This window comes from Alligator mississippiensis, chromosome 1, assembly GCF_030867095.1.
Source record: "Alligator mississippiensis isolate rAllMis1 chromosome 1, rAllMis1, whole genome shotgun sequence".
Classification (NCBI taxonomy): Eukaryota; Metazoa; Chordata; order Crocodylia; family Alligatoridae; genus Alligator; species Alligator mississippiensis.
The window spans coordinates 181,543,683-181,557,593 of NC_081824.1; the positions used below are offsets into that span (position 1 = coordinate 181,543,683).

Sequence of the window (13,911 nt, forward strand, 5' to 3'; positions counted from 1 at the left end):
AGCATACCCCAAAGTTCCAAGCAGCAAAGCAGATGGCTCCTTTTCGAATAAAGGCATTTAAAGGTTGCTCAGCCAGTGGTGCTCCATTCCCTCCAAAGGGTTAGTCAGTCCCTGTCTTCTCAGTGTAGGCCACCTGCCCCTGAGCACTCCAAAGTAAAATCGGCTGTTCTCTCTCGAGTCCTGCACAGCCACAAGCCGTACAACTGCTCAGCTGGTCTTTTTTCAGGCTGACCACCACCAGTTAATACTCTGCTTGTCTGCCATTCCATGTCCATTGTCAAGCTTATCTACTTCAGCAACCCTGGAATCTCCTGGGTGTTGCTGAAATGGCAAGAAAGCTATTCAAGTCTCTTGTGATGCTGGAGGTCCAATTCATCTCATCTCTTCCCACATGTAGGCAGGTCTCTTAAATTACCAAAGTCTAGCAGGGACTCTAACTCTTCTTTCCTATGTACTAGCTTTACAAGGAAACTGAGGCATGCAACATTGTTACAGCATGAACACAGTTAATATAGGAATATTACAGTAAAACCCAGAGACATTCACAATACGGAAGTATTTAGTGATGGATTCCTTTGTATAGACCCTTGGAAAAGACGTATGGGATACTGGATGCACACAAGTTTGGCTGTAACTTGTACTTTGCTGTTCAGTCCAGTGAAAATGTGTAATAGCTTCATGCATTCTTCCTGACTGGTATTCTAGAACAGTGGCTTTCCTCTTTTCAGGTTAGATGCGAATCTCTAAGATAAATTATTACCTGTTTAGGGTTTAGGTTCAGGTTAGAATCAGAAATGGGCAGTTTGGAGATATATTTTTGGTTGGGGGCTGTAGGACATATAGAGCTGTGTTTAGGGTGCAGAGAGGTAGGGCACTCCATGCTAATAAGTAGGACAGACTGCCACCTCTCCCCCAGGGATGAGGGTAGGAGGCTTCTAGCTGTGGGGTCTAGCCTTAGGGGTAGGAGGGTTTCTCTTGCTCCAGTGGGTGTTGTGGCATCCTGTGATCTCTAGGCTAAGCTAAGGGATGAAGTTTTGGGGGATTTCCAAGTTAGTTGTTTGGTGAGGCTGCTTCTGGTCTCTTTCCTGGGGCTGGGATAGAGGAAACTCATCTTTCATTAGTGAAACTAACCATTCCATGCCAGAGCTTTTGTAGATAGTGCAGAGCATGAATGAGATGATGCTGTCTAGAAGTCTTCAGATCATAATTCCAGTGCAGATACAGACTGTTTTTGTGCAGACTGAGAAATCTTTTGGCAGAGTTGTTGGTTGTGTGTACTCGGTATCTTCGTGACTTCCCTGTTTGGTTTCATCTCAGCTGATAGTGAAAAGTTCAGCTGACTTTGAAAAGCCTTACAATAGACTCACTACAGTTTATCTGCTCCTGATTGTGCAAGCACTTTCTCTAGTCAAAATGCTGACACATTTATTTGTATATATAGCAAATATAAATAGCAAGGAGGGCTCTTCTACACAGGGACGTTACTGTGAAATAGTATGTGCGTTTGAAGGTGTAGTTCATGCCAGCTTGTGATCACTCTCAGCTTATACTAAACCACACAAAGGTATTTCCAGAGTGCTGACAAGGTATGCTATACCAGAACTGTTAACCCCAGTGGATTTAATTCTACAGCAAGGCATAGACACATGCCCAGTTTTCCTAAGCTGGCTGCCTGAAGTGGGTGCTATTATAGAGAGCATGGGTTCTGGATGGTGGGGGAACCAGTTTGTGCTGAGCCAGCGGCAACCCAGAAGCAAAACTGGCAGTGGTAACACACACCAGCAAGTACATTTAGTTCTGACCTCCTCGGAAGTATTTTCACATGGGAGATCAGTTTTTTTTCTCCCAGAGTAAATACAGAGAGAGGCATGTTCTCTCACTTTCCCTGGGTTGAGTTAGGAGCCCTCTGGAGTTAAATGTGCTGTGTGTTCACATCGTTTGTTCAGAGTAAGTGCTTCTGCACAGGGATTTAACAGGAGTCCTTCACTCTGGGTATTTTTTTAAATTTGCACTCCAGCATATTCCATGCCAAATCTCCCAGTTGGACAAACCCTAAAATTAGTTTAAGTTGTTCCAAGGCCAGGCAGTTAAATGGCTCTTTTATTAACTTGTCAGCCAGTGTCCACTAACGGAAAATGCCATGTTTTCTCAGAGCTGGTTTATGAGGACTGTCTGTCCAAATTGCTAGAGATAGCAATAATATTTTCTATATTGTCTAGATCAGCAATTCTCAGCCAAAGCACTTGAACACCCTGGGGTACAGCAAGATCCTTTTAAAGATGCTGCTGGGTTCTGTGCAATGTTAGGACTCTTAAGTGTGCAGATACTTACACATTCACAAGGCAAACCCAGGGATTTCAAACAGGAATCCAGAGTGTCAAAAACCCGCTATGCTCTTTCAGAGTTCTTCGCAATAGAAGAACTGCTCTGTTATTTTTCCATGGTTAAAACCTGAGTGAAAGCTAAGAGCTGGCATTTTCCAGGGGTGCCTTGAGTCTAACAAGGTTGAGAACCACTGGTCTTGATACTAGTTTCTATCTGTGGCAGGTGTATAATTTATACTGGATTTTCAGATTAACTGTTGTCAGTCAAAGGTATAATAGGCATAGAGAAATATGAAACTGAATAGTTGACTTTGTTTTTAAAGGTCAGAGTTAAAGTAATGTAGAAATGCATCCTGAAGTTTACTGCACACTAAAGAGAGGTCTAATCTCAATTCCAGGTCTACTTTGCTATGCGTAACTTATTGTATTACAGTCTGTTGTATAGAGCTGAATGGCCAAGGTAATTTAGTATCGTCTGCTTTTCAGTGTTTGCTTTTGATTATTCATATTTTTGTGCTATTGTGTGGTCACAGTTGATCTCTCTCTGTTATTTTTATGGTTACTTTAAGTATGATAGTGATTATTTGCAACTGCTAAATTCACTTTTGTTGGTGCTGTTTTGGTATACATGATGTGCTTATCTGCATTTCCACTCTTAAATCTAAGCTGGACTTGTACTTTGTAAAACATCTCAGGTTTAATTTTCCTCTCTTTTTCCCCCCAGCTGTACCCAAGGATTAAACCAAGGCAAAGAAGTTTGGCATGAAACTGTACAGAATCCTGACTCATGAAGTACTAATTGTAGGTGATTTATCACTTCTATACAAGAAATTACTCATTTTTTTTTTTCGTTAGTTCCAATTTCATGAGACTTATTCTATGGCAGTGTAACTTGAAAGCAATGAAGAATATACTTTGAAAACAAATGAAGGATTGATGCACTCACAAATGGAGGAGGGCATTCTAAGTGAAATGCTGCTTGCAAGCAAATGGGGTTGTGCTACAGATGAGTTAAGCGCACCAGACGTTCAAGTCCCCACTTATCTTTCCCAAATGGTGCATGTGCACACAGGAGCAGAATTACCACTCTATTTTTTTCCTGAATGAAATGCAACAAATTTTTCACTTTGCCACTGGGGGAATTGAATTCATGTTTACCACAGCTGGCTTTTGTCCTGGTGGCAGAAATGATCTGAAATACCTGCATAGTACCCAAAAGCACACTGCTGTCAAGCAGAATGTTTTGTTGAAGTCGCTGAGATGAAGTTATGCAGCTGATAAAATAGTGCATCTACCAGTGAGGAACTTTTGGCCAATCTGTTGAGCAATAACCTTACAATGCAGTAGCATCTTAGGAATTCCATGTATTCAGAACAGTGTGCTATATCAGAGGTAATGTAGTTTTAGAGACTCTTGTTTTTACACAAATTCTGTATTTATTGTCTTTTGTAACTTTTGAAAATTGTGTAGAAAATTTCTGTAGACTTTACAACTCAAGCTTTGTTATAATCCTACCTGTTTTTATTTTTTGTTAATTGTGATAATTAAAGTTTTTTGTCTCCTTAGGCATTTAGTGTCTCTGTCCTTGACATAAGACTTGCACATTGAGACATCTCAAGCCAATATACAGGTGTATCAATAGAGTACCCCGGTTCAAAGAAGGTTTTGACCTTTGACTTTCATCTGAAGAAAAAAAGAAATCAATTCTAATATACAAATTGTCAGCTGTTACCCTAGGAGTAGGGGTTATAGGTGATTACTTTGCTTAACTCCAATAAGGTTATGCACCCATACAAGAATATTCTACCTTCTAACCAACTTCTTCCAATAGAATAATCTTTTGGAGATATAATGGTTATGTTTTGTTTTTGTTTTTAAGATTTACATATTGAATGCTAATGATCAAAACTTGCCTTGGAAAAGAACCTGAGATGCTTACATAGTCTGTAGGCGGAGTATAAATAAAAAGTATGGTAGAGGTCTCCGATACTACTACATCTTCCTTAGGTTCACATTTTCCTAAGGAAGTTCTTTGTGCTATAGCAGGGGTTTGGGAATTGTTCTGCAGATTGTTTTATTGTAGTCTAATCTCCCTGGACCTGGTAAATTGAAAGAGTTTATCAGATTGACATGAACAAGTGGAACCAGGTAGTTCAGGGGAACAGCCGTGGGCAAATGGACTTGCCAGTTCTAGGACTGTGGCAAGAGTCCAACCTGGGTTTCTGCTGGGGTGCAACAACGTCAGTGGTTGGAACAATTGTCATAGCTGCTTGAGCGGGTGAGCGGATGATGTCCTTCTGTATTCTAAACAAGAAGGAAAGCAGCAGGAAAATCCTGCTTGTATTTCTCTGAACACCAGGCTCAATGACTCCAGGGCCCGGTGATGCTCTGCTAGACCTTGCTACATAAGAATGGGTGTATGTAGCCAACTGAAAAGACAAATGTCTGCACACTGGAGCAGTAAGAAGAGGACATAAGTCCTCATTAAGTTTACAGTGCAGTAAGTAGTGAGAACTCTAACTGCAGTCTCTTTGATATTCATAATGTCTATGCTGTCAATTGGAGGTGTGGGCATGGTTTAGCCCTTTCTGTTTTTGTGCCTTCTGTGTGCAGTGTGCTATTACTCAGAGGTCTCTGTGCCTGGCACAATTCCTTTCTGCAGGAAACTAACCATGCAGCTACTAATTACCTACCACATGCATGCCATCCTGTACTGTACTGAAAGTGTTGCTATCGACCAGAACTTGCCTGCATACTTTTTTTTGCAAGGACTGTGTCCTTTTGTTGGTAACTGATGCTTGATACATGTGAATACCGTCTACAAAACAGCACCTTGCTGGGACCAGGCATAACTGTCTTTATTTAAATATAAAAAGTAATTGGGAAGAGTTGAAGGCAACATTGGAAATAAGTTTATTGGGGGTTTTTTTGTACTACACAATGGATGTAAGCAAGGCTTCCTTTTTGATTTGATAGTTGAGAACTGGCAGTTGCTTTCCTTCCTGTGCCTGGCACCAGGGGTGTTCTCCCGGAGTCTTTGGTTGTAGACCCAGATCTTGGTGACAGTCTTTTTACATGCTGAGTGAATGTCAGAGTTGGATCCTGTTCTCTTTTTGGTGTATAGCTTTCCTGCTGGTCAAACTGCTTTGATTCTTTGCCTTAACTCAGAAAATGTTGTAGATCATGTGTCTGAAACATCAAATCTCACTGAAGGGGGTTGAGAGAATGCAGTACAATATAGCATCTGTTCATTACACTGTGGATTTAAAAGGAAACCTTGTCCATTGTGCTCTAGCTTGTAGGAAAAAAAATGCACAGCACTTCTAAAAGTTTTTGTTTTTGTTTGTTTTTTTTAAAATAAGCTCCGTGCTGCCTTCTTTCATCAGCCTTGCCACTTGGTTTGCAATTTTGAGTAAGATGCCATTGCTCCCTCTTCCCTCAAATGACAAGGAATTACAAGCTTTGTTCATAGCTTTTCTTCAGCTGAGATTCATGGTTACATGCACTTTTAAATAACTTCCTAATTAAACAAGCTAGCTCGTTAAATACAACTGAAGGATATATATATAAAAATTAAAGCTTTCATAGAGAGGTTATAAAAGATAGTTAAAAAAAATCACCCAGTCCATATAATGAGACAGCAAGCATTTACACTGGAGTTTCGGCATTCTGATGCTATAATATGCTTTCTGTGGCCACCTCCACATTGGTGCAAATCAGTGCCATTCATAAACATAAGGCATCTGTCAATGTTGGCATATAGTGTATTTTGTTTCCCCCTTGCATATTGCACACATTTTTCATGGTCCAGATTTTTCACAAGAAGTCTTCAGCTGATCATAGGCTTTGCTTCAAATTATAGTAAAACACAGCCACTGGGGGAGGCAAAACAAGAGATACATTAATGTATACAATAGCAAGGCCTCTAATGCAATTTTAGTAGGCATATGTGTTGAGAGTTGAGTTCCCAGGATGAAGTCTACACACACATGCTTTAGCGCAAGGGAGAAAAAGGTGGAGAAACATTATACAATTACTGTGGAATAATCTCCCCAAGATTTCACTAAGTAATAGGCCTGTTTCATGAAATGGAGTAAGCACCCACTGTAGGCATCCTGCTTAGGAAAGCTGGAGGTGTGCCATAACAGGTCTGGCCACTGGGTGGCAGGGCAGCTGGTTTATGTTAGATCGCACCACAATGCTGATAAAATTGACATGGGCAGGGGTCCACAACATTATCCAGAGGGGGAGGAAGGTGGGGGCCAATATGACCCAGTTTAGAGTAGGGAAGCGATGGGGGTTGGGCCATAGGTTGCCGATCTCTGGAATAGAAGAGCAGACATGCACCCAGGATTCTGGTATGTAGTTGCTCCTCAGTGTGTGCATCTACATGTGGTGTTAATGCACCTGAATAAATTCTAGCAGTTTGAGCTGGAGTTTATTGCTCCTGGGCACCACATTTACATGTGTGCTTGGGACTGCAGCATGTTGAGCCTGGGCAGAGCAGCCCTAGCTGGCAGGGGGTCCATAGTATCTGCCTGCCAGCCTCTGCTACTCTGCCCTGGCTCAAAGCACTGTGCAAGGCTGGTTAGGGCATAAGGGTACTACAGTGCAGGGCAGGCTAGCTGGCAGGCAGCCCTGCACTGAAGTACTCTTGTGGCACTCTTGTGCCCCAGCCAACTCCAGTTGCCATCTACATGCATGTTGCGGTGCATGTAACTATTCTACTGTAGGATAATACTTGTTGGGCAGAGTTAGTTAATTTACTGTGCCCTAATAGGGACACTTTACTGTGGAGCTAATTGGTCAACTCTACATCTAAGTGCATGCGTAGATGCACCCAGTGTGACGGGTAACTTTCCCCTAGGACGGAGTCTCTTATGCTAGTGTAATATATGTGTATCCTCTCATTTTACTACAGAACAAAATAAATGCGTTTGGTGTCCATATCCCTGACATAAATGATCTTACAGAAGAATACTTTGTGGTATACTGTCACAAGTCACAAGTGAAGATGATCTGTGGGATGTCTGTCAGGTGCTTCCTGAGATAATCAAGTGCATGAAATGTTCATGTAACACTAAAAGGTCTGAAGTGAAAAGAAGCGTTTATGGTGGAAACAACTTCAGGTGTTCTTTTTCAGTTACTTGACCAGGTCGTCATCAGAAGGAGCCAACTGTACTCAAAACATCATTCAAAGTAATGGGAGTAACAGCAATTCATCTCCTACAAAGAGGTGCTGTCAACTCGGGGCCACTCAGAAAAATTAAAACAAATCGAGGTGTAATTATCAAGCACACTTAGATCCTTTGTGGATAAGCAGTAAAGTAGCCCTAGTTTTACTTTATCTGAACCCCCTTTGAAAGGCAGAAATAATAGAGACTATGAGTTGAGAGGGCATAAAGGGAAAAGGAAAGGGGGGGGGTGCAATCAGAATTTATCCTAGCAGCATAGGCTATCTGAAGTGGAAGAGGCCAATGGGATGTGATAGGAGACAATTTAAGTAGCTAAGACTGAGCTTTATCTTTTAAAAAAAAAAAAAAGTGTCCACAGTTTCATGCATACAAGGTACCCAAATCTGTCTTGGGCCTAGACCTCAACACCCCCCCTCCCCCCCCATGGATCAGTCATGCTAGAGAGCAAACCAAGCATGCAGCCAGAATGTAGTAATCCAGTACTACCAAAGACAATGTGGCTCTTGTAGCAAGCAATGATCCCTAGTGTTGAATGTATTAACTTACAGTGTTGAGGTTCATCTCTACTGTCCCTGTTTTTGCAGCATCCAGTTTCGTAAATATTTCTGGCACAGAAAGGGATAAAAAAGAGATGAATGGCAAGAAAGTTGCTGAATTTGATGTATCCCTTTGTCTTAAAAGTATAGCAACAAAGTTCACCCCAACTGCTTCAGGGTTTATGAAAATGACCCTTTCCAAAGTAACAAAGCAAAGCACCTCCCTGCCCCCAACAACAAACATTTTCAAATTATTCTGCAATTTGTGGCCAAACTCTTGAAGCTTTGTGCTAATGCACGAGGAACTTGCTGACTGGTCTAAGCTAAATGAAATCAAGAAAGGAAACAAACAACAAAAGCCAAAACATGAAATTATTTTAAAATTCCTTAATGCTCTGCTTTGTCCGCTACAAAGACATTTTCACTGTAACAACAAGTGTTCCTTGTTAAAGCTGTTCTTGCTCAGTTAATGCTTGGCTGCGTGCATTGCAAGAAGGAACAAAACTCACCAGGCCCCAATCCTGCAGAGCCATGAGGAAGATATGGGGGGAGGGGGTCTTGCCATGCAGATCAGATATCAGATTGCAGGCTCAGACCATCAGCTGCTTTTAAACTATTCTGCTATGAAGTCAAAATAATTTTGCATTCTTATCTGTGTGGAACTTGTGAAATGCAGAAGGGCTGTTCTGCCACGCTGAGTCACTAAGCATATACTCACTGAACAAAGTTTCCAGCCGAATCAAGCACCTGACAAAATTGTCAAAGTCAATGATGAGCTGCTCATCTGCAAAACGGGCCACGATGACTTGATGTAACTGGCCATTCAGCTTGAAGCCTGGTGGGCAAAATACAAGGCAGAGACATTCATGGCGCTGGATTTCTGATAAAGCAATGGGGAGGGGGAGGGGCTGGGGTTGGCGATTGGAGCTTTAGCTAATGGGGCATAAAAAATGTTAAAAGTGCTTGCAAAACAAGAGCACCTCTGAAAACGCAGTGATTTTTGGTCACATAGAGGAGGTGGAATTTTGTGGTCAGCATTTTAAGTTTTGAAACTGGTTGATTGTGATTAAGTCATTTTTTCCCCTTCAGTTTATCCATTGGTATTTCTGAGTCTCCCCGGATTTTGGCTTGCCATTGGCTGGGCCAATCCCCTGGGATCAGGAAGGTTAGCAGAACCCATTCTGACTCATGGTCTTGAAGGGAGCGGCAGCTTTCTCAGGGCAAGCCAGGAGGTAAACTGTTTATTGGAGGAAACATTGCTGCTGCTGCAAGACTGGACTTTCTTCTCTTCTAAAAGACAGTTTGAGGCACATAGAAGCACTATCCCTTGGTGCCATAGCATTATTAAAAGGGAAGTAGGCTCTCCACCAAAGCAGCCAGACAGTAATAGCAGCCTTGCCAGCACTATGATGACAAGCCTGTGGGGATGATTAAGCTTAAAAAGAGGTTCTTGGGACTGGTGTGAAGCCCAGGGCATTGTGTAGCCTTGTGAGGTCCTTTGTGGTGTAGCTAAACATCTTATTCTGACTCTTGAGATTCACCTAGCATGGTATAATCCTTAATACAGACAGGCAAGTGTGGGGGCAGTACAACCAGAAGCATAAAACTACCTGCTGCTTCTAATGCTCGCCGCATCTCGTAGGAGTTCATGGTACCAGAACGATCAACATCAATTTCCCTGTAAATTTTCTGTAAAACACAAGGCTTGCTGTTAGAACTCATCAATCATTTAGAGTATATCTTTTCTCTGTTTTGCTGAAAGTCAGAAAAAGGCTTCTGAAAGGCAGTTTGTGCGCTTCACTGAGGAGTGGGACAGACATAGAAGATACAAGTCCCTCAAAGGGATTTGGGGTTTAATCCTTGGAAGCAGTGGCAGATGAATTCTTAGATCTTCCTTCAGTACAGCATGCAGGAGGGGACAGGGCTGCGGGGGAAACTCTGGAAGCATGGCAATCCCTTGTCAATGCTAATGTGAAAGTGTAGCAACACTGAGAAAGCATGTGCTGTGCAGCCCAGTGCTCTTCCTAGTGGTGAATTTAAGAGTGTGTGAAGGTTAAGGATGGAAGCAGGGGAGTACCAGAAGGAGGGAAGAAGGTGGTGATGCTGATGCAATGAGCGGAGGAAGCTCCTACTCTTGGCCTTCCCTGCAAAATTTTAAGGCATAGCTGATTGTCCTAAGGGTGCAGGCCTGGAGGACAGATCCTTTGCTGCTGAGGACTGTTCTACATCAGTCACATGAAGTGAACCAGACCACGGGTCCCTGTTGCTGAGAGACCTGACTCCTTCCCTCTGCAGGGTGTGTCATCACTTGTGGTCAGTGCCATTCTCAGGTGTAAAAGGTGAAGTAACAAATACCTTCAGTGTAGTTGGTTCACCTCTTACTTCCATGTGGCTGTTCTGCTGCACTGTTTTTGTTACCACTGCCTGGTAAAGCTGATGGGTGGCTAGGGGCAGGGCTTCCCAGAAAGTACATGGACAGGACCGAAACAGCCCTGGGTTTAAAATGTGCATTGTTTTCTTACTTCGGTGCCTCATTTCATGCTCCTGAACCTTGGGCCCTATCTATCAAGTATGCCTCTTGCAAGGAGCTGAGGGCCTCCAACTCGCACTGGCTTGAGAGAAAGGAAATGGACCTTAGCATCTCATACAACTGGGCCAAAAAGCAGATACTAACTAATGTTAGTTCCACCTCCTCCTTTATCTAACCAGCGTAGATACATTGAGCCAATCATCTAAACACTGTATTCAGTGCCTCTGCAGACTTAACAGCCTTGTAATATGTGGAACAGATTGATACAGTGGTGCTCAATCTTTCGAGGCTCCACAGGCTGAATAAGTAGTGTGGAGCTGGTCTTCAGGACTCATCCTGCACAGAGCTGAGGTTTAAGGTCAGTCTACAGTTGAGATATAACACACCTGCCTGATCCATGTGCCGGATCTGGCTGTAAAGCAACTGTACGCCAGCATGACCCAGCACGCAGGGCTGTGTGTGTATTCCGACCACCAGGCTCCCCATGGATCTCAGAATTTGGCAGTGGGGAGCAATGGCAGTATTAATTGTTGCGACCCTGTGAGCAATTAGTGTTGCCACTACTTCCTCACTACAAAATGTTTTAACCTGTGTGGCACCTCATGGACTGAACGATATGGCTCTGTGGGCTGGATCTAGCCCAGGGGCAGCAGGTTGAGCACCACTAGATCAATATATAGCCACCTGTACTGCACACCACTGTCTGCTCAGAAAGAGGTCCATATCTTACTTGATATTTCTGAATCTTTGTCCAGAGGGTGTGGAATTCTTTCAGTCCCAGCTTTCCACTTCCATCGGACTGTGTGGGTTAAGGCAAACTCTTTGGATAGTAGGAAAGAGATGATTTTCCTCCTCAACATTAGGTTTGATTTTGTACAGTCAATAATTTTCTCATGTCAGAATCAGAAAGGGTCGTACATCATATTTGAAATGCGTGGCTCATTCAGGCTTGCCCTGAAGAAGAGAGAGAACTGTTCCTCCAAAACTACATGCTGCATTTGTTTCTAAATCAGCAAGAGGGCATAAGAGTCTGACATAGTTTTATCAATACCATATTGATTTAGAGTTTGAGTACTTCCCTCCAAGCTTCTCTGATTCTTCCCTGAGTTCATCTGACCATTCAGCATGTTCACAGAGATGAGGCACTGTGCATAGGTCATCAATACCTATTAAGGGCAACCAAAGCCAAAGCATGTTTGGACTCTGAACTGAGACAAGAGCTTAGGCAAGGTCTGCTGCTTATTGAGTTTTTAGCCCTTCAGCAGCACCTAGCCCAAGAAACTCCCTGTCCTTTTCTTCCCTCTGTGTGAGAGGCAGGACTTATGGCACCTGCCACAAAGTCATGGGAGCATTTTCTGGTGCTTAGGATTTTTGTTTTTTCTAACCACATTATTCTCAAGCCTGTATGGTCCAATAGGACAAATACTGTATTTACCTGAATCCAAGACAACTTCAAATTTAAGACAACTGCTCCTGTGGCGGTGGCAGCTTTTTCTCCTGCCCTGGCCCTGGACCAGAGCTGCTGCCACTACCACTGCTGCGTGGCCAGGCTGGGATTGGAGGCAGCACATGTTCGGTGCTCTCTGTCCCTGGCCAGAGTGGGGTCCGGCCAGAGCTCGGCCTGTGACATGGAGGTAACAGAAATGGTAGATGGGGGGCAGAGGTGGAGTGGTAGTGGGGAGCAAAGAAGGGGAGCATAAGCTGGGGGGCAGACGGTGGGGGCAGCAACAGTGGCTCTGATCCTGGGGTTAGAGTTGGAGTCAGAGCTGCGGTTGCTGCTTTTCCCACCCCATACCCTTGTATTCAGGTCTAAGATGAGAGACTTCTGCCTCCTCCCCCCCCCCCCCCCCCATGTTTAATGGTGGAAAAAAACGGTGTCTTGGATTCAAATCAATATGGTTTCACCTCACCACCACCTCCATGGAGCAGAACACAAATCTTACTGGAGAGTTCTTCACACACTGAACTGATTCTCCTCTTCTCTGTTCCTTTCCCTTGGAGCAGAAGCTCAAAGACAATGCTATCTGGAGATGGCTTTGGGGGGGTCTCTGTCCCTCACTGTTTTTGATTGTTAAACTCTTGTGACTGCTCCCTGCTCTGACCAAACCTGGCATGGGCAGTCTCTCTGTACCTTAGGACTGAGGGCACTCATCAGCTTCCTCTTTGACATACATGCTTAGGTCTGCAACACTAGCTAATGTCATTGATACCACATTATGAAGCTGGTCTTTCCTGTGATGCATATGCAACATCACTGTCATCAGCTAAACCCCACATGCAGCTTCTAGGAGGGATCTGAGGCAGGGTCTTCTTCTTTAAAAATACACATCCTCCTACAAGCTTGAACAAAAAGGAACAGTGTTCATATTTGTGCAGGAGAAGCTCTACAGAATGACTGGATGAATGGAGGTTAGCACTACACATGTAGCGCTAAGCAATAAAAAAACAGTATGAACAGGGGAATGGAGTCAAGCCAACATCACTGAAGGATACATCCAGCAGATCCACCATTATTTTACACGTCTCAATGCTGAAGCCATCCGATTTAATGTCTTTTTCTGTACAGAAAGAAAGAAAATGGCAAATTTACTTGTTAAATGCTGGAATCAGGATAGAGGAATTTAAATCAATTCTTTAGAGGGCCTCCCTGTCTTCTTCAAAAGAAACCATTGCAACCTGACAAAGCAGCAGCATATATGAGGCAAGGCATTGGATATTTCCAAATTGTCAAGACACGCACATTATTTTGGAGCCCAGCACAGGATAATGTAGTTTCCTCATTCTTGCTGTTATATAGAAAGCAAAGACGATGCATGCAAGAAAAGCTCAGTTCTATAGGCTTTTCTGTACTACGCCCACAACTTCAGAACTGGTAACTCCATTTCTACATCTGAAATCTTCCTTTGGGATTAGACCAAGGAATGAGTCTTTTCCAGTTTAGTTCTAGCAGGAAGGCACTGGGACTGGCTGGTTTTTCAGGGACAAGTGAAGCCACTAAGGAGCACCATGATGGGTGGGAGAGTCTATGGCTGCTGGAAGGATAGCCAGGATCAGGAATCCTGGCTTCATCTCCCAACTGCCTGAGAGAAACCTCATTTCCCCAGGCTGGTACTCTCAAGAGCCTTCTGCTGGTGGGTCCCACCATAACAGTCTAGGAGCAGCATGTACCTAAAGCAGAAGCCAGGGGCAAGAGGCAGGGAGAAGGAGGCACAGGTGGGTCAAGTAGCGTAAGCCTCACAGGAAAGTTGAACAGGAGTGGAGCAGGAGGTCCCTGACAACAGGCCCCAAGGACTGAAGCCAGTCGCTCTTTACCAAGCAGACACTCC

At 43.5% G+C, this 13,911-nt stretch overlaps 2 protein-coding genes across 3 annotated transcripts in view; one reads left to right on the forward strand and one right to left on the reverse strand.

Annotated features, from left to right (window-relative positions):
- TP53BP2 (tumor protein p53 binding protein 2) overlaps nt 1-3,889 on the forward strand; it is a 70,363-nt gene extending 66,474 nt beyond the window's left edge. For both annotated transcript variants that reach the window (XM_019483129.2, XM_014598045.3), the window contains exon 18: nt 3,049-3,889. In XM_019483129.2, coding sequence (XP_019338674.1) covers nt 3,049-3,090 — 42 coding nt within the window. In that variant the 3' untranslated portion in view covers nt 3,091-3,889. The remainder of the gene's footprint in view (nt 1-3,048) is intronic.
- A 1,324-nt stretch (nt 3,890-5,213) lies between these two features.
- Nucleotides 5,214-13,911, reverse strand: part of CAPN2 (calpain 2) — a 53,616-nt gene continuing 44,918 nt past the window's right edge. Inside the window, exons 16-21 of the mRNA XM_006276635.4 lie at nt 13,079-13,143; nt 11,316-11,384; nt 9,666-9,744; nt 8,774-8,890; nt 8,066-8,124; nt 5,214-6,199 (exon numbers count right to left, since the gene is read on the reverse strand). Of these exons, the coding sequence (XP_006276697.1) occupies nt 6,176-6,199; nt 8,066-8,124; nt 8,774-8,890; nt 9,666-9,744; nt 11,316-11,384; nt 13,079-13,143 (413 nt within the window). The 3' untranslated portion in view covers nt 5,214-6,175. The remainder of the gene's footprint in view (nt 6,200-8,065; nt 8,125-8,773; nt 8,891-9,665; nt 9,745-11,315; nt 11,385-13,078; nt 13,144-13,911) is intronic.